Here is a 19,532-nt window from a genome sequence, read left to right as displayed (position 1 = left end):
TCTCCCCCCAGGCCTCATGTGACTGCTCCGCATCAGGTGACTGTCCTCGAACTCGGGATCCTCGTAGTCGGGGTTGGTGTCCTCGTAGTGAACTCTGGTGTGCCTGGGTGCTGGCTGGCTTGCGCTGAACCCGCGTTGTATGGTCACCGATGATTTCTCCGCTGACTCTGATGCCCTTGCTTCGTTGAGTGCTATCTGTAGGGTTAAATTGGGGTTTGCCAACAGCTTCTTTTGTAGTGAAATGTCTCTCAACCCACAGACAAATTGTGCCAGGATATGCTCGTCCAGATCCCTGAACTCGCAGTGAGTTGCTGCTTTACGCAGGGCTGCAACATATTGGTTGATTGATTCTCCCGCCTTCTGGTTCCGCGTGTTGAATTCCTGGCGGCAAACGTGGCGGGAAGGTTTTGGCGCGTAATGAGTCTGTAGAGCCTGTTGCAACGCCGTCCATGATACCGCTTGTATCGGAGTAGGCACGGTTAGGTCTCTGGCCGTGTTGAAGACCTCTTTTCCACAGTAGCCGAGGAAGATGTTTTTCTTTCGGGCGTCGGTTATCCCCGTGTATTCGTTCGCTTCGAGAAAGCAATCGAAACGAATCATGAATGCCTCCCATTCGTCGTTTGCTGGGTCGAATGGAGCGGGGGGAATGTGCATCGCCATCTTCTCTTGTTTGAATTTGCCGCGCTGCGGTGTCCTGAGATGGCTGCCGGAATTTCTGCCGAATTCCTAGGCTGGATCAAATCCGGAGATTCTGAAGTAGCGTTCTTCGTCCTATCTGTCTCTCGATCCCACCTTTGTCGCCAATGTTAGATCTGGGCAACGAGAGAACAGACTGCGGACACGAAGTGACTTAACAGCTCTTTATTAGTAGTAGTAGTGATCCAGCTTGCTCTGTGGCCAGAGGATTCCCCTTTTATAGGGATCGGGTATGCCTCTCGACAAATCAGAGCGATACCTGTTTCCCGCTGTAGCAGCGGACCAGAGAGGAGACTTGCTACGATATATGTTAATATCTAACACTTTCTGTTCCTGAATATGGACAGTAAATTCTCTTCTGTTTACTTAGAACTCGGTAGAAAAGGGAAATTCTGGATACAAGGCTAAAAATCTCCAGAATGTACATAATACCTGAAGATCAGGAAGATAAGTCTAACTGATGGCAGTCTATCATCAATTATTATCAGGGAACCTTTAAAAAAAGGGAGGAGGGTTTACCAGTGAGGTGCATGGGAACGTCTGCAAAAAAAATAAATATGCCCTCTCCAGAGGTGGTATTCAGCCTGTTCTAACAGGTTCTGGAGAACTGGCAAGTAGGCTGTTTGAGTAGTTTGGAAAACTGGCAAATAGGCTGGCTCTGCCCCTGCTGCCTCCCAGCTGATCTTCTTTTGTTGCCCTGAACAGGAGAACAGATTTGGAAAGCAGGTTAGTGGTGTGGGGAGGGAATGGAGATTTTGTAGTATCCTTCCCTTGCCACGGCCACCAAGCCACGGCCACAAAACCAGTAGTAATTTTTTTTAATCCCACCACTGGCCCTCTCCCATTAGAAAATGACATAATACAGCTTTCTTCTTTTCATGATTACCAGCAGCAGTACAAACTTTGGAGAACCAATTTTGCTAATAAGTATTTATTAATTTATTAAGTAAATTTACACTTTACTTAGAATTATATGGCTGTCCATCTCATCACAGGGACACTGGAAGGAAAACTTTAAACAAAAACCATAATATAAAACCATTCAAACATGCAGTTCAAAACATACAGTTTTAAAAAAAAAGGTAGCCAAGAGTAACAGCAATATAATATAGTATCAACCCAGCCAAGCTTCACCAACTTCACAAATCCATTGCCTGATTTTCAACACTTTGTAGAAGGCCAGCAGAAGGCTAGCAGGGACCAATCGATATCTATATCCTTGTGGTTTATTCTGTCTATATTATCTTCACACACTGCTGACTTTTTTATAGAAAGATGATTTAGACACAAAGGAACAAATAACTCAATACTATATAAGTCTGTATGCAAGTTTGCCTTTTTTATGTCACATTTTATACAAACATATACTAAATAAAACTATTATTACTGCTCCTTCAACAAGGTGCCCGATTAAACACCAACCTGAGTTGATTTGTTTCCTAATTTATATGTGTTGTATTTTTTTTGAGGGGGGGGCATGGCAGTGTCAGCCAGGTAGAACGTTTTGTGTACGTAATTCCTGGAAACATTTTTGTGATTTGCCTGCTTGATATGATAATGATGATAACTGTAAACACAATGCTTCAAGAACCTTGTTCCAACTTGCAAGTCTCCTTTATGGATATTATAAGATGTTAGTTGTGATGGTTTGTATCTAACCCAACAGCCATCAACCTTTTGGGTGCCAGGGACCGGTTGTTCTGTGGACCAGGGGTATGGTTTCATGCACTGCCCAGATCCCGTGTGTGTGTGTGCCGATGGGGCTTTGCTTGCTTGCACAGCATGATTCCTGGGCCCCCCGCAGAGAGGCACTGTTCTGCAGCCAGGGGTTGGGGACCCCTGATCTAGTCTTTGAAATCACACCAGAAAGAAAGGCCAAGCAGAATTTGGATTATTCCTGGGGACTCTTACAAAAGCGTTATCAATCTATTCTACAAATACAAACTCATTATTTAAACAGGTAGAAAATATTGAGTCTCTGCTAAACTGGAATCATATTGTCCGATACGATATGCATCGTATCAATAACCACATTGATTATTTTAGACCGTTGTTGTCATGGTCTAGTTTTATATATTAAATTATATAATTGAATCAATAATTCAATTGTTTAATTAAGGAATTTTAAGTTTTATGACAATTGTAAATTTCTCTTTGTTTACTGCTATTTTCCAGAAGGTGGAAAATTTCACATTGTTCTCTCTTTTATGTAATCATTTATTTTGTTGCTTAAATGTTTTTAAGCAAAACAAACAAACAAATAATATTTACAACAAAAACTCCAGATTGTTATTGAATTCACATGTTACCAAGCAACCAAGCATGCAAAAATCTGGTTTGATTCAGAACTTAGGTACATAAAGCAACATTGATTGTGGCTTCAAGGCTTGTATTATTACTCTAAGGAAGGGGTCGGCAACCTTAAACCTCAAAGAGCCATGAAGGTTCTAGCTGGAAGCCCCCCATTCAATTCTGGAGTTTTCCACAAGTCCAGTTTCCCCACCAAAGAGTCTCCTCTGAGCACGGCATCCTTTTTCCTCTACTTGTCCTAACTGAAAGCTATATCAATTGTGAAGCTGACTGGAAAACCCACCCCTTACCATAGAGTCTCCTCCTGGAGCGTCCTGCTCCCCCCCCCACACTGGAAGTTCCTCTCAAAATTGTGGTGCTGACTGGCAACAGGGAGCCGCAGCAGAGGCATGAAAGAGCCACATGCAGCTCCAGAGCCTTGGGTTGCTGACCCCTGCTTTAAGAAAAAGACTGATTTTTGAGTCAGGTTTAACTCTGAGTAGCTACATCTCAATGTTTGCTTTGGGCACAGTGCAGGTCAACACTGCCAATTGGTCAGCAGAATGGAGGGACGAGATTGCTATTCAATCTTGACTTGAAAAATATTAACTAGGATAATTGCTAAAGGGTTGAGCCAATCTGAAGCTTATTGTACTACCTGTAAGTCCTTTGAGTCAGTGATCTTGAATGATTTCTCCTCAAGGACCAAGATGTTTTCCATTCAAATCTTGCCCTTCTGCTCTTGCTTGCTCAATCCTGGACTTCATGAGAAAGCTTCAGTTATAGTTCTAACTAAGATGAAGATATAGAACTTCATTGGACTAATGGCAGATTTAGAAATGAAGAGCATGTCATGGGCCTTATTTATTTATTTTTATTTATTATATCCCACCTTTATTATTTTAATAAATAAATTAAGGCAGTAATTTATTCTTCTTCCTATCTTCCTCACAGCAACCTTGTGAGGTGAATTGGGCTGAGAGAGAGAGTGCTTAAGTCACTCAGTAGGCTTTCATGCCTAAGGCAGGACTCGAACCCACAGTCCCCTGGCTTCTAGTTTGGTGCCTTCACCACTAGACCAGACTGGCTTTATCACAGAATGTTAGTATAGAAGCTAATAGAATCTGGCAGGCAGTACATCAGAGTGTTGATTTACTCTCAATAGAGCTAGTCCTTGAGTGCAAAGACATTATTTTATCATCCAATAAAATGTTTGACCTGACTACAACAAATGTCTCATCAAGCTTGGATTGCCATTAGTTTTGAGGGTTTTTCCTTCCTTTTCACTCCTTTAACTTTTGCATTATTTTAAATGTTCAGAGCCTCCTCTGAACCAAGTTACTATAAATTGCAGAAATAAATAATGTATAACCAAGCAAAGTGTAGGTAGAGTGACTGTAGCCAACTGAAAAGTCTTGTAAAAAGGCAACACCTTGGGAAATTCTTTTACTGCAAAGAGTCATCATCAAAATTCTTTCCAGTCTCATTTTTGTTTAAAGGAAGAGAAATAGGTGTACGGAAGCTGGCAGTACCTCTGGACTGATGATGGTATTCGGGTGAGAGGAAGCACGAGGAAATGTGAGATAACACCAAGCTGAAGTGGGGAGAAATTCACACATTTCTCTTCAGTTTACCTTTTATACAGAATGGCTATGCATTTATCACATAGCTGCACCCAATGAGAAACCTTCATTGTGATTTAATAGATGCAATTTCACTTCCCTGGCATTGGTGCTGTTTAAGTAAGCTCAGTGATGTTATTCTTCTCTGCTTGGCTCCAGCCTAGAATCTCCATGGGTCTCCCATCTTACCCTAAATCCACCAAGGACTTACCTTGAACACTGCAAGAAGATGCTTTATTCTAATGACTGGGATAACAATTGCATAGAATGGGAGAAAAGAACTTCAGCCTGAATCAGCTTCAGTCTGCAAATGTTTCTCAGGCGTCTATTGAACACTCCCGAGCAAAGCCTTCATTTAGCAGAATCAAAAGAGATTTGCCATCAGGTGGAGAAGAAAGGAGCAAGATGAAAGAAGATGCTTGCAAAAGCTCTGATCAGGTGGACACTTCTCAAATCCCACCCAGGAAACATGTGAGCTGGCTCTGCAGTGCCGGACCTCAAGCCTGCTCAGTTAGATTCCTTTAGGGTTTCGTGGATGTGATATGCAGACGGGATGATCAGAGCTTTCAGCTGAGCTATTGCTCAGGGGGAATACTGGGAGGGGGGAAACTGGGAGGTGTGTCTGTCTCTCTCTGTGGCTTTTGCCCCTGCTTAAGAGATTGCTCTATTCTCTTCCCAGAGCCTGTCTGATCACACGCTTGGCAAAGATCTCCGGAGCAGGACAGGTCAAAGGCAGTGAGTATCTTTTCCTCTTCGTCTGTTTATTTGTCTGTCTGAGATGCTGATCCCTATTGAATTGTTTGCTCTCCCTATGTATCAGAGCCTTTGATAGCTTCTCCTATCTTTTTTCCCCCCTGCAGGAATGTTTGTTACATCATTTTATTCTTCATGCTTCTTTCTGTACAGAGTAATTCCTACTGAATTTAATATGGTGGGTAACTAAATGTTAAATAACTTGGTCTCGTTCAATGGGAAAATACCGGCAACTCTCACTCTCCTTTTCATTCCTCTGTCCTCAAAATCTGTACCTGAAATCCACTGGAAAAGGTTTCACCCTGTACCTATTCTGCTTACTACAATGAGGAAAGCCAGTGCTTCTGTTGAGGAAAGGACAGGTCAGAGGGGTGGAACTGCCCTGGCCATCGCCCAAGCAAAGTTGAAGTCCCCTCTTCCATTGTCCTTCTTGTTGTTTTATGAATGGTGATGGAATGAGCTATATGGAGCAGAAAGAGATTTCATTCCACATATTCCTGCAGTACCTGAGAAATGAGAAAAAGATTAAAATCCTTCTAGAATCCGGGAGGAGCTAGAGAGAGAAATTTTAAAAAAGAGGAGGAAATAATACAAAATCTAGAGATTATTCACCTGAACCCCAGTGAATAGGGCATGGTTTAGCAGAGAAAAAGATGAATGGAAATTAATATGGATGGTATGAAGCATCAGAAGAGTTTCCCTTCCACCCCCCACTTAGTGAGATGAGACCAAATGACACCTCAGCAAAAGTTTGAAATGTTTGCAAGCTGATACTGCAGAGAGAGGAGCGAGGTTGTCTCTCTCCCCAAATCCAAAGTGACAGGGAAGGTCAAATTCTTGGTCAGGCATTGGAGCACAAATGGAGACAAGGCAGAGGAGTCAAGCCAGGTTTTTTTCTCACCGACAGTGGAATCCAGGAAGCAGCACTAGATGCTCCAAATGGTTACGGTGGGGAACTGGGTTTGCCTTAATGAAGGCTTTCGAAGGGTCTTCCAAAATTGCAGGGATTGATTTCAGCTAAAGCCAAGCCAGGGAGTTGGGATGGGGATTTTAAAAAATCCATTTGCTGGCCAGTAATACTCTGCCCCATTAGGTTAGATGGAATGAGCTTTTGTGTGTGCATGTGTGTATTTTAATTTAATCAGATTTTTAATGGATATTGGAATTAACCACTGGGAACCCACTTTAGGTTTTTTTTTGAATGCCTTGAAAACCCATCTCATTACTTCTCTGCTGACCATATTTTCTTTTTTTTTAACCTTTGTTTTCCTCTTGGAGCACCAAGGGAGGCAGATTGTGGGACTGTTCTAGCAGAGAGATGCTAAAATTACGGAGTAACTGCAGACATTATAAATTGGATACAAGTAACAAGACAATATATTGTTCCATTCACACAACAACTCATCAATAATAATTCTGGGCCATTTTGAAGCACTTCACATGTGCTCTACCAATAATCCTCAACAAGCTAACCCTCAAAGATAGGCCAGCAATAGATGCCTGTAATGCTTTTACAGGAAGCACGCCTTGTTTAAAGTTGCTGGTGGATTTGAACCCAAGGTGAGATTTAAACCAGGGATTTCTTTTATCTTGTCTCTGCATCTGCCTTCTTTATTACTGGCTCTCAGCTACAGATAAGGGACTGCAGTGCAAAGATGCTATTTATTCACCTTTAAAAAATGTCTGCAATGCTCTTCCATTTTTTAAAAAGAATCTCAGTCTCTCATTCCTGTCTGCAACATTAGCTCAATCCTTAATTTGGTTTTTAAGAAACGAACAAACAAACCAAGACATTATTTCTGAGCACGTACAAAGAAAAGCCAGAGTTCTGCTCTTGGGACTACATTTACATTTTGGATAGATATGATTTGATGTCAAGCATTATTCAGCATTGTACAATATAAAAGGATCTGCATATACATATGGTTGAAGATTCCACCCCACTTGATTTACCTTTAACCTCTTAAGAAAGACCAAGTGGCCTCTTGTGACAGAGGACCAGCTTTCTACTGGGCAGAATGAGATGGCCATCTGAAGTGATAAATATTGCCTGAGAGGCAGGGACTGACAGGGTGATGTTGGAACACAGAACTGGGTGTGCTTTGCAGTTTACCTTATGTTTTTAAAAATTTTCCCAGACATAGTGGAGGAGGCTAATTTGAAAAATGATTCAATTGCCAAACTGGTTGTGTTTTGTACATGGAACAGGAAGGAGGAACCATCTCCCTTGCCTCAGGCCACTAAATGTCTTTAGGGGGGATCTACTGGATGAGAACTAAAGAGAGACACGGGACCAAACCAAGTCAGTATGTAGCCCAGCCTCTTCCAGACTGGATATGTGAAATTATTTAGCTATCCTTTCCATTGCAGAGAGTGTGAGCAATTGCTATTCATGCACCAGATCACCCAGGTTGAGCAAGGATGTGCCATCCTTTTCAATAGCATTGAGAAACCTGAAACAAACTCGATTGCACTAGAAAAAGTCCTTGAGGAGAGACTGGGAGAAAATAAGTTGGTCTGTGTAGGATTAAGCTTTTCCCACCTGTCTGTTTAGCTCTGCAAATGACCCATTGAAGTGCCTCCTTCTCTGCCAGGGAGGTTACTTCTACTTCAGGATCAGACAAATGTTCTCACAAACAATGAGGATATTTGCAGGAGAGATAATAATGGAAGTCTGAGGCCTCTATCTTTCCTTCTTTTGTCAGCACAGGGTTGGAAATCTGAACTTGCAGATAACACACAATTGCACCCTCTGCCATTAGCTGCTACGGTGACTCTCATCAGTTTACTTCCAGGTTATTCTTTCAGCAATTGCATTTCCTTTACTCTTAGTGCCTTTTGACAAATGCCTTTGTCAACGTTCACACCCAATATATTGCCATGTTGTCTCTATACATGCTCAGTTTTACTCCTTGCTTGAAAAATCTCCGTGTGAATATTTGAAATAATTTAAGAGGTAGAAATACTTTAACATCACATTCATTCCCCCTCCTCCCATTCTTTAACAGGTCAGTTTCAGTGACAGCTTTTTTCCCCTTAGCATCTTTAGAAGAACTCCAGCCTTGATGTAAAGAAATGGTAGCTTGCCCTCCTTAAATCAGTCTGACCCTTAACTGAGATTTCCTCTTCCGTTCAATAGTTTTGCTCTCTTGTAACCTATCTTCCATCCTGTAGCTTAAACTTATTGACAGAAGAATAGCAAAAATAGCACCTTCTGTGGGATCAATCCTATGAACAACTACAATGAAATTCTGTGCTTACTTCCAATGGAAAACTGTATTTACTGAGTTAAGAATTGTTAGCTTCCTTTGCAGTTGTTACTGTTTTTAAACCAATAATTGTCTTAAATTTCAGCAACTGCTCAAAGATTTTGGGTCTCAGCAAGATGACCAAGAAATTGCCCAATTTAAAAAATATATCCCAACATGCTTGCAAAAATTTGTTGTTACCTATTCATTAACTTTATATGGCTACCTATCTCACAAGAAATTATTCCGGGCAGCATACAACAAATATATAAAAACAGTCATAATAAAAATATTAAAAACAATTATTAAAATTAAAAATATAAAAAAATAAAAATATACAAACCACAAGGCACAGGGAGAGAACCTCAAAGCCTCCAAGTACTGGGATAAGACATTCATGATGTCGCTTAATTCACCAGGGGAAGAGATATACAATTGGGTATCATCGGCTGATACCTCACCCCAATGCAATGGCTAAACCCACCCAGTGGTCTCATGTGGATGTAAAATAGGAGGAGAGAGAACATTGAACTCTATGACACCTCATATAATAGGGGCCAAAGGTGGGACTTCTCCCCAATCACCACAGAGAATGAACTGCCCAATCATAGTCCTCTGAGGCAATCCAGAAGGATTCCATGGATGATGATACTGAAAGCCATAGGGAGATCAATTGGGGCAAGGATGAATTTTGAACACACAAGCTGCTCATGCCAGAGATCATCCAAAAGTGCAACTAATGCTTTTTCCATCCCAGTAAAAGGTTCCAAATAATCCACTTCTCCCAATGTTCTCTGAACCTGCTTAGCAATCACCTTCCCCCAATAGGGGTTAGATATTGGATGAATATAATCCAGTATGATAGGTTCCAGTGATAGTTTCTTGTAAAAGGGAAAATCAAGGCATTTTAAGAGGTAGTGGAACAATCCTCTCATTAACCACGATTAGACCCACTGACATAACACTCCCTGGGTCACTTTAGCAGGCCAGGAGGGGCATAGATCTAAAGAGGAGGTGAATGAATTCACAGTCCTAAGGCCCCTGTCCGCTTTCTCATATCCAACAGGTTCAAACTGTTCCTAGGTACCAGTAATTGGGCAAAACTCCTTCCCAGGCATGTCCTTTGGACGTGCAACAAGGTTGGCATCCAACTGTAAGCAAATCCAAGCAACTTGTCCAATAAATGCTGAGCAAATTCCCCTGTATGCCCCTGAAAGAGAATCCCCAAGCCCACTTTCCCAAGAGGGCTTGTATCGCCCAAAGGAGGGCTACAGGGCAACAATCTATGCACACAGTAAGGATTGAGATGTTATGAGGCTTTGCACTCTTATCTTAGGCCTTAATAATAGCTTTAACCCATGTTTGGTTGAGTTCGTATTTTGTTAAGTGCTAATAGACATTTCTCATTTTGTCTCCATCTACTCCTTTGTGAATCATGGGGAGTGATAGTGTCCTCACTAGGGGAGAGGTTGCATGGATGTGATCCAATCCAATGCTTTAGTTGCACTCTTACTCCAAGTAGCAACCAAGGCTTGGATAGACCACACTGCAGACCAACAAGGAAAGCCCTAACTCTTTCTGAAAGTCATCTGGCTCCACCGGATACTGGAGGCAGACCATCTAATGGATCCAGCCTCTCAGCAGTGGATAATGGCACTAGAAAACTCTATGGAAATCAGGGCACAATCTTACTATGACAAGGGAGACATCAAGAGCTTCCTCTGTTTCAGATCACATACTCACTGCTCCAACAAGAACACCAAATCTGGAGGTGTTTTTTTTTGTTCATATTAAAGACTTAATTCAAATTTTAATAACTGAATTGTTGTCCTGCCATATTACTGAATTCTACTTGTGGAACATTTTATCACTGGAAGATGAACATTGTTTTAAATAATCAAAAACCACCGTAATCTTTCTGCCCTGAGGTTTTAAATTCTGGAATATATATTAATGACAATCCTTAAAAGGGAATCGTATGAACACAATATAGGAAAAATGCTGTTGACACAACTGTAATAGTTAAGAAAAACACCTATTTGGACTGTTTTCATCTTTCTCAAGCATAATTACCCAATTTTCACTCATCCACACAAGTTCCACATTTCCACATTTGTGGAATTTAACATGCTCCAAAGGTCAACTCCCAAGGATCATGTTTTTCTATTCCCCTCCCCCGTCTACATTCAACTCTGGACTATCCACAGAGAGAATAGAAAAAGGGTAAAGTTTTCATGGGCTGGGAAAACAGCAGAACAGCACATTTTAGACGGCAGGTGGGAAAATTGTTTCTGCAAATATAATGGAATATTAGTACATCAAAAAGACAAGCTTGGACATCTCTGTGATGTGGTATTTCATTATGTAACAGAACTTCTCCAGTACGGCCAGCTCAGCTATCATTTGTTTTTGACATGAAGTAGTAAATTCATGGGAATATTCTCTCTGTATCCCAACTGTTCTTTTCCCTTTCCCACTTCATATGTTTTGGCCTCCTGTTTCTCTATCTTGGATAGTATAACCATCCAAGATGAGGCTTCCTTCATTTTTGCTCGGCTCTCCACATATTATCATTGCCTCCTTCAGTTCCTTGCTCTGACCTCAAAGGAATTTAACTAGCATTGCAGTACTGCATGCTTTCAATAAGTGATTCTGAGCTTTTCCCAGTATTTTACCTACAAAAGTGGTGGGTGGAGAACTGTTTATTGAAGGCATCAAATTCAGGGAAACCCAAGGATTTGAATAAATCTCTACTAGGTACTTTTCCATACGAGTCACACAGCATTTGTTTCTCTGACTTCTCAGCTTTAGTGTAACCTTTGTCCTTTGGTGACCTCTTTAGACTAGGATATTATGCAGTTCTTTGCATAAAGGGTATGCCCTGCTTGGGTCATCACTATGCCAAATTAGGACTAAGGAAACTCGGGTTCAAAACCCGATTCACTCACTCTGATTAGCCTACCTCATAGAGTTCTTTAAGCAGAAATCATGAGCTTACTAAAAGAAAAGGCTGGATAGGTATATAATTAATTAATTGACACATCTGCTTTTTTGTTAAATGAACAGATCATACTGTGATTAGAACTTATCAATTTTTTTGGCTGGTAAATACAATATAATGTGATCGGGATGGTTTTTCTGATTCTGTTATTTGTTACTTGGTGTGCAATTATGCCAATGCTTGTATTAGTTTAAAGGATACTTTTTGCCAGCAAGAGAAGAACAGACTTGTCATCCATCTGCAGACAATGCAGAGAGCTGAATTCTTAAAACCTGGTACCTGGGTAGACTAAAGCTGCACCTTTCATGGATGGAAATGGATTTTAACTGATGCTGTTTTGAGTTAAACATTCACTTGTTCCAGCTTTATAAAGCCATTTTGATGATATGAAATTAATGCCACAGCTTTCCCTCTCCAGTTTTTTAAATCATCTTATAAATTTTTCAGTATTACAAAAAGATTGATCATCTGACAATGTGCATATGTATTTAAATGTAAATTAATTGTTGAGTGAATACTATTGGGTGGAAGGCCAGCTAAATCATTTTCAAAATGCATAACAACCCTAGCGATAAGCTTTCATGATGGAGAAAAAATAGTTATCATTTTGAAATCCTTAAACAAAGGAATGTGACTGTTCTGTACATTTATTTGGCTGCTAGCTACTAAAATCTGATTTGATGAAACACAGGTACAAGTGCAGGAAAGAATGCTAAAGCTCTTTCTATTGTTTTGACGGAACTAAATGCTATGGAGCAGGCTGTATGGCTCCAGCCAGATAATTAGTTTATTCAGCAACATTTAGATTTGCTCTAAAATTACATTAAAATATTCAATAAATAGAAACTAGCCAAGAATGCTTATAACAGAAGGGAGATGTGGGCACAGTGAAATTATCTCAGAGACAGTGCCAAAGCTTTCTGCAGGAGCTTCCCATATGGCATGGAGAAATGTCATTTTATATTTAACTGTGCAGTGATATAAAGCTCTTGTAGGCTGTTTCGGAATGAAATTAGCAGAAAAAGATCCTTTGAGGCTAGGAGAGAGTCAAGAGGAGGAGAGGAAGGTCTGTAGAGATCTGGCATCTTTCAGAGCTGATACAGTTCGAGGCTATAGTTTCCAAGGTCTTTTGAGCGGATCATTGAAAAATGTATGAGAATAACAGCAACAAAAAACCCAGTTTCCTAGAAAAGTAGCCTATATGAACTTCCTCTACTTTGTTCCTGGAGAGGAAGCCGGGAAGCTATGCTCATCCACATAGAACTGGATCATTATAACTAATCAAACAACCAAAGTTACTTGCCCACTGTTTTTGTTGTCATACTTTCCCTATCTCTGATATAGGAACTCCAGAAAGTTTGTGTGTGTGTGTGTGTGTGTGTAAGGGGAGGAAAAGCTGAGGTTTGTCTATGCGTGCATGTGTTAAATCCCCTCAGGGTTGCCCTGCATTGTGATCCCTTTCAAGCAATCCTTACCCAGTTATTCAGGAGCACAAAGGAAAATGACAGATGGATAGATTTATGCTTCTTTAACCAGTATATTTTGACATTCTGTTTTATGGAGAGAAATGGAGATGACCCCTTATTCACTCTTCGCATTTGTATTTGCTTACCAAGTTAGATTTTATGAAGGCAAAGAGCTGAGGATTTTATGAGAGAAGTGGAACCAAGCCAATTGGCCTCTTCTCACTTTCCTCCTCTGCTTGAACTGTGGCTGGGTCACATTCATTAAAACAGGACATTTATTACCCTGCCTTTCAGCCTCAATAAGAATGCAAGCAATAGTCACATCATTCAGCTTTAAGCCCGTTGGGCATGGTTCCCCTGAAAGAGGAAAGTGAAAAGAAAACTCAAACTTTTCAACCTTATCTTGATCTCTGGGGTTGCTTAGAGTTACTTCTAAGGTTGGTTCCTTTCTCAAAACTGAGGGAGGTGGGGTTGAAAATGAAAAAATAATTTGGATTGTAGAGTTTTTGGAGCTCCATCTGCTTCAAGGGTGATCTCCCAGATGTAAGAAAAACCCAAGCCATATGAAGGTTTTTAAAATAATTAAATAATTTAAAAGAACATTGATAAAAATTTAATTGGTTATGACTTAAAATAGAGATACAAAGTAGGTCTCTGTGTTTTCTCTTGAGCTATAGCTTATTCTTTCTAGCGTTTCTCTACAAGCCTTGGGGATAGTGGAGGGACATACATTCAATCTCAAAATATTATGACCTTATTTTTTAAGTCATGATTTTTTAAAGTCATGATTACATAAATCTCTTGGCTTCCATCAACTAACTGCTTTGGATCCATTGCTTGTAATCCATGGATTACTAGCATTTCACAGTCCTTATAACGCCTCATATTTGAAAAGTTATCTCAAATATAACCTTTATTTTACACTTTATAGAAGCCAGGTAAAACATTTCCTCTCTCATGTTGGTCTTTGAAAACGAAAGTTTGAACCCACATGCCATATGGTAGGGTCTTCCTTGTCAGTAGAATTTCTGTAGCACAAGGCTAATAAAAGCTGTACAGCTTTTTGAACAGTCAGAATAGGCAGCAACTAATTTTCCCTGAATCCAGTATTTTTAATGCTTTGCACACTTTACAATGTACAGTACAAGGAGCACTTCCCTTTCCTCTCATTCAATGCTTTTTTAAAGAAAAACTCTATTGGAAGTAATAATACTGAGGTTCTGTTTCCTGCAGGCAACAGTACAGAGAGGTGTATGAACACACTGTACAATGCAGACATACACACGTAGAACTATTATTTGCAAGTAGACTTGACTTCCCCTATTCTTCAAGTTATTTCTTAGAAAAATGCAATGGTAGCTTGGAGGGTTTTTTGTTTTTAGGCCAAGAAATTTGAGAGATAACCAGAGGCAGACCATCTGTAACAGATGATGCGTAGCTTCATGTATTTGATTGTCAAATTCTATTCTCCAACATTCTTACTTTAAAAAGTGTTACTGTCATTCAGCTGATATTTATCTTGCTATAGTTCAAGTCTATTTCATCTGCTCTGAGAATAGATGAATGAAGAACAGCCCTTTGCTCTTTTCTACTAATCAATCCAAGTATTAGAGAAGTCAGAGCATCTTTACAATAAGAAGGAACTTCTGCTCTCACCAGCACATAGAAATTCCCATAATTGCCTTCATTATAGTTAGTTCCTAAGCAGCCTATCTCTTAACCCAATGCAGATTTTGCAGTGCCCCTAATGAGCAATGGGTCAGCAGTTACTGGTAAAGACATTGAGCTTGTCAGCTGGGAAGCTGATACCCTGGTTCGAGATCTGAGATCTGCATAATGGGGCAAGTTCCCATTACTTGCCCCAGTTCCTGCCACCCTAGCAGTTCGAAAGTGTGCAAATGCAAGTAGATAAATAGGTACCACTTCAGTGGGAAGGTAGCAGCATTCCATGTGCCTCGGCATATAGTCATGCTGGCCACATGATCATGGAAATGTCTTCAGACAATGCTGGCACCCTTAGCTAAGAAATGGAAATGGGCAGGAGAAATGTTTACTTTAATGAATGATATATCAGTTTTTTAAATGTAGCCTGTTTACTGAACCTAAGTGGCTCTGTTTGGTGCCTGAGTTGGCTTTCTATATATTCCATATATTCTCAGAAGGAAAGAAGGCACCAAATATATCTTTCTACTTATAAGGCTCTCTTCCTGAAATTGTTTTTAAGACCTGTTTTAGCCCATCCCTGCAGCATTATATTTCAGTGAAATTGATTGGCAGTAAAATAAATTAGAAAAGACAAAAGAAAACCCTTTTTCTCAGTGACTAATGTATGGAATTTGTTGCCAGGAGACGAGAAGTGGTGCCTTTCGAAAGTGTTAGGTTAACAAAGCTAGTAGTTAAGTGGAATTTCTGGTTAGTTAGTTTATTCATTAAAGGTATATATGTGCAAGTATCACTCTCTTACTCTGGAGATTTAAAGCAGCTATAAAAATACAGAATAAAAAGATTAAATAGATAAACAGTTTTTTTTAAAATTATAGAAATAGTATAAAAACGATTACCTGGATCAAGCATTAGGGATGAGGTCTTAGGGTTTAAAGTAAAAAAAAACCCACTGTAAACATGATTTTGTGAAGCACATGTAAAACATATCAGCTTTGCAGCTTAAGGTGTCATACAACTGACGTCCCTCAAGATCCTAAATTTTCGTGAGATTGAGGTTGGTGAAGATGCTCTTTTGGGATTGCTTATAGATTCTATCACTTTCAAATAAATGAACAAAGCAGAATGACTTTCTTGCTCTTATTGTGAGGTTTAGGAAGCATCTGGCCATTCAGTATTTAACAGAGAATACAGAGATAAATGGATCCAATGACTGAGATCCTTCTTGTGTTCTTTTTTTTTTGTAAAAAGTTTTTATTGGTTTTAAAACATTTATAGGGAAAGGGTAATAGGGTACATAGAAAATTTTAGTAGCTCCCATGTTAGCAGTAGAGATCCCCCCCAAATCTCGCACTTTTACAATTTTAAAAATAACATGTAAAGGATAGCATAAACAGAATTCTTACCTTCTTGTGTTCTTATCCACTAGTATTAATTGTTATCCCCTTTCTTTCTCTCCCATTTGCTCCCCTATCGTGTATGACCGACTACAGAAACAGAGGGATGAGGACTCGCCTGGGCTGTCTGTCTCACAAGTCAGACTCATGCAGCGACTTCACAGCCATCCTTCCGGACAAACCAACCCGGGCTTTGAAGTAAGTTGGGGCCTTTGTTTTCAGTGAGGGATCCCTTTCTCTTTTCTTTTCTTTTCTTTTCTTTTCTTTTCTTTTCTTTTCTTTTCTTTTCTTTTCTTTGTCAAAGATCTACTGATTGACCATTTTCAGGAGACACACGAGGAATCTTTAAAAAGATGAATCCTTAATGATTTCATGAGTGAGGATAAAAATAATATTTACAGATTTTCTTTCACCATAGCAAGTATGGCTTTCTGTATGCCATTTTCGACAATTGGCAAGGTGAAGGAATTTACCAAGATAGGGAGAAATGCAATAACTGGCAAGAGAGACATGGGGGTTGGGGATCGGAATGATGAGATGTGTGTGTGTAGGAATGCTTTCATGTGAGTGCTACAATTAAGTACTTGCATCAATTAGGAGTATCTAAGTTGTTATTGGTATACTGATGTCATAATGCATGGGTCATCATTGCCCCTCCACACACACACACTGATATCCACAGCAGAATGGTATGGAGATTCTGATAAATGATTTACTAGTAATTATAGCTTTATACTTCAAATGGGTTAACTTACAGAATGCGCCCAAAATCCAGGACCCATGATTCCCATGGAATTGAAATTTGGCAATTTTTATAAAACTTATGACATACAAATGATCAGAAAACAGTCTATGACTTAATACAAAATGTCATAAAACAGTGGTTCTCAAACCTTTTTTTCATCACAGACCCTTAAGCCCAAATGAAATAATATAATCTCGATGTATCCTTACTATTAGAGACTGAGTGCTTCTAAGGCCATTTTCCCACTGATGCCCTACATCATATTTACAGACCTCTCACATTGTGGACATAAATTGTTTCAACTCCTATCCTCAAAATGACGCTATAGAGCACTGCATACCAAGACAACTATACACAAGAACAGTTTTTCCCCAAACGCCAACACTCTGCTAAACAAATAATTCCCTCAAACACTGTCAATCTATTTACTAAGTCTGCATTACTATTACTATTAATCTTCTCATCGTTCCTATCACCCAACTCCTCCCACTTATGACTGCATGACTATAACTAAGTGGTTTGTATCCTTACAATTTATATTGATTGCTTCCTAGTGTGCTTATTTGTACCCTATGACTATCATTAAGTATTGTAACTTATGATTCGTGATGAATGTATCTCTTCTTTTATGTACACTGAGAGCATATGCACCAAAGACAAATTCCTCATGTGTCCAATCACACTTGGCCAATAGAGTTCTGTTCTGTTCTGTTCTGTTCTGTTCTGTTCTATTCTATTCTATTCTATTCTATTCTATTGTCCTTCAATCACTGTTGTGCCAAAATAACAATAGCGAGGAGATTTATTTCAAGAGTGGCTGGGTAATCATGCAAAGACATTAAGTTTCTCAGGAAGAGATGGCCTTACAAACCATGTTTAGTTCAAGAATTTATTCAGAACTGAGATCAAAATTAACTCACCACAAAATCCACTCCTGGTTCCTCTCCTCCCAGTTTCTTTGTTTGAGCAACATAATTTTTGAAAAGCTGGGCATGGTAGGATCTCTTATTGTTCAATAATTGGGAGTCTGGAACTTGGTGATTCTATTGTGTGTTTATCTTCTGCCCATTCCTGATGCAGCAGAATAAGCTATTAACTGATCTGTAATATTATCCAAATTATTTCAGATACATAATATGGACACATCAGATTTATAGAATTTTAATAAATTATTTTGGGCAATTTTTGTATCTTGATTTTCCCTTTTCCCCCATAGAAGATTGTCCACAGAAGAAGCTACCAGATGGGGAGATTCTTTTGATGTTCTCCTGACTCATAAATGTAAGTAGAAAAGCATATCCATTACACTGAATTATTTGCCTTCATGCTCAAAAATGTGCCTATAGTTTATTAATAAAAAATTATTGAGTAATTATGCATACAGCAGGAGAGCGATTCAGTTATCTTAAATTCTGTGGTGGAATAGATACCATGGGGATTTTCTTTACATGGATGAGTTTTAAATTGATTGTGACAAGTCCAGGAGGAAATAAATGTGACTCCCCCCCGAACTTCAGTTGCTATTATTCTCAAGTGACAAAATGTATTTCAGATTTATTTTTTTTAAGCAGAGGTGGCCAATTTCATTTCAACTGTTTCTGGATTCCCGTTCCTATCAGCCATAGAGATTGTTTTCCACAGTTTACAGCCATTACAGCTATAATACAGAGATAGAAATTCCAAATCAGGAACGAAAAGATAAAAGATAGGGAAACCATATTTATATTTCATGTGTTATGTGCATTTCCTTAGCCCTAGTTTTTATATGAACGAGACAGGGAAAGGAAGCAGAATGCAGCTTATAGAATTCTTTCCCAAGTCTTAATTATGGCAAGTACTAGTGGTGACATGTTTGTGAAGGAGAAGAAGGAAGAATGCAGATCAAAATTGGAAGTTGGGGACATTCTGACTACCTCTCTCACACCATCCCTACCTCTCTCATTGGGAGATTTTTGTTTTAAACGAATTTCTTCTCTTTGCAATTGTCAACCTTCCATTTTCAAACTTGATCTTCCTTTGGTTGGCATCTCCACCAACCTCACATTTAGTCCTGTTCTCTTAGAGTAGAGTTATCTTAATGATGGATGGGCAGGTGGACAATTGAACAGGCAGTAACTTGAGTCCCTTTATAGAATGTATTTCCAACTTTTTGTGGATCCTCTGGTTGGCTACAGTGGAATTTTCCTGTGTGAGAGAAAGAGTGATTCACATAAAATGATTAGGTGAGTTTCCATGGTTGAAAGTGCACTGGAACCTGGGTATCCACAGTATAAACCAGCACTTTTTGTCACTATACCAGGATGGTCTTCCTTTTTTCGCCACACCCAAATCAGATTTATCTCTCTTTGGCAGCTGAGCTGATTGTGGCCGAGTTGTTTGGAAGAGAAACCATTTTGAAACCAGGACTAACAGAGCTCCAGTCTCACCTTCCCTGTGGCAGCTCACTCTTTATTGCAGTATTTCTGAATCGGAAAAATGAAGAGATAATCTATTGATTTCCAGCTGTATTTAAAGGATACAAGAGTGAATTCTGGCTCCAACCTACCTATGCTATCTATACTGACCACCACCCCACTATACTGCAAATCTCTCTTTGAGATGTCACCCTCTTATTTGGTCAGACATAATAAATAAAACCTCTTAGGAGTTTTTA

The 19,532-nt window shown here is 39.5% G+C and overlaps 1 protein-coding gene across 2 annotated transcripts in view; it reads left to right on the top strand.

The window, feature by feature from the left end:
• The first annotated feature begins 4,817 nt into the window (after positions 1-4,817).
• Positions 4,818-19,532, top strand: part of RGS8 (regulator of G protein signaling 8) — a 37,155-nt gene continuing 22,440 nt past the window's right edge. Inside the window, exons 1-4 of one of the 2 annotated variants that reach the window (XM_081948943.1) lie at positions 4,818-5,045; positions 5,287-5,342; positions 16,231-16,332; positions 18,096-18,160. In XM_081948943.1, the coding sequence (XP_081805069.1) occupies positions 4,875-5,045; positions 5,287-5,342; positions 16,231-16,332; positions 18,096-18,160 (394 nt within the window). In that variant the 5' untranslated portion in view covers positions 4,818-4,874. Of the gene's footprint in view, positions 5,079-5,286; positions 5,343-16,230; positions 16,333-18,095; positions 18,161-19,532 lie in introns of both variants that reach the window. The other variant, XM_081948942.1, reaches the window with a different exon arrangement.

This window comes from Natrix helvetica, assembly GCF_964273705.1.
Source record: "Natrix helvetica genome assembly, chromosome: 3".
Taxonomy (NCBI): Eukaryota; Metazoa; Chordata; class Lepidosauria; order Squamata; family Natricidae; genus Natrix; species Natrix helvetica.
The sequence above is the reverse complement of the archived record's forward strand: the minus strand, read 5'-3'. Positions and strand labels throughout refer to the sequence as shown.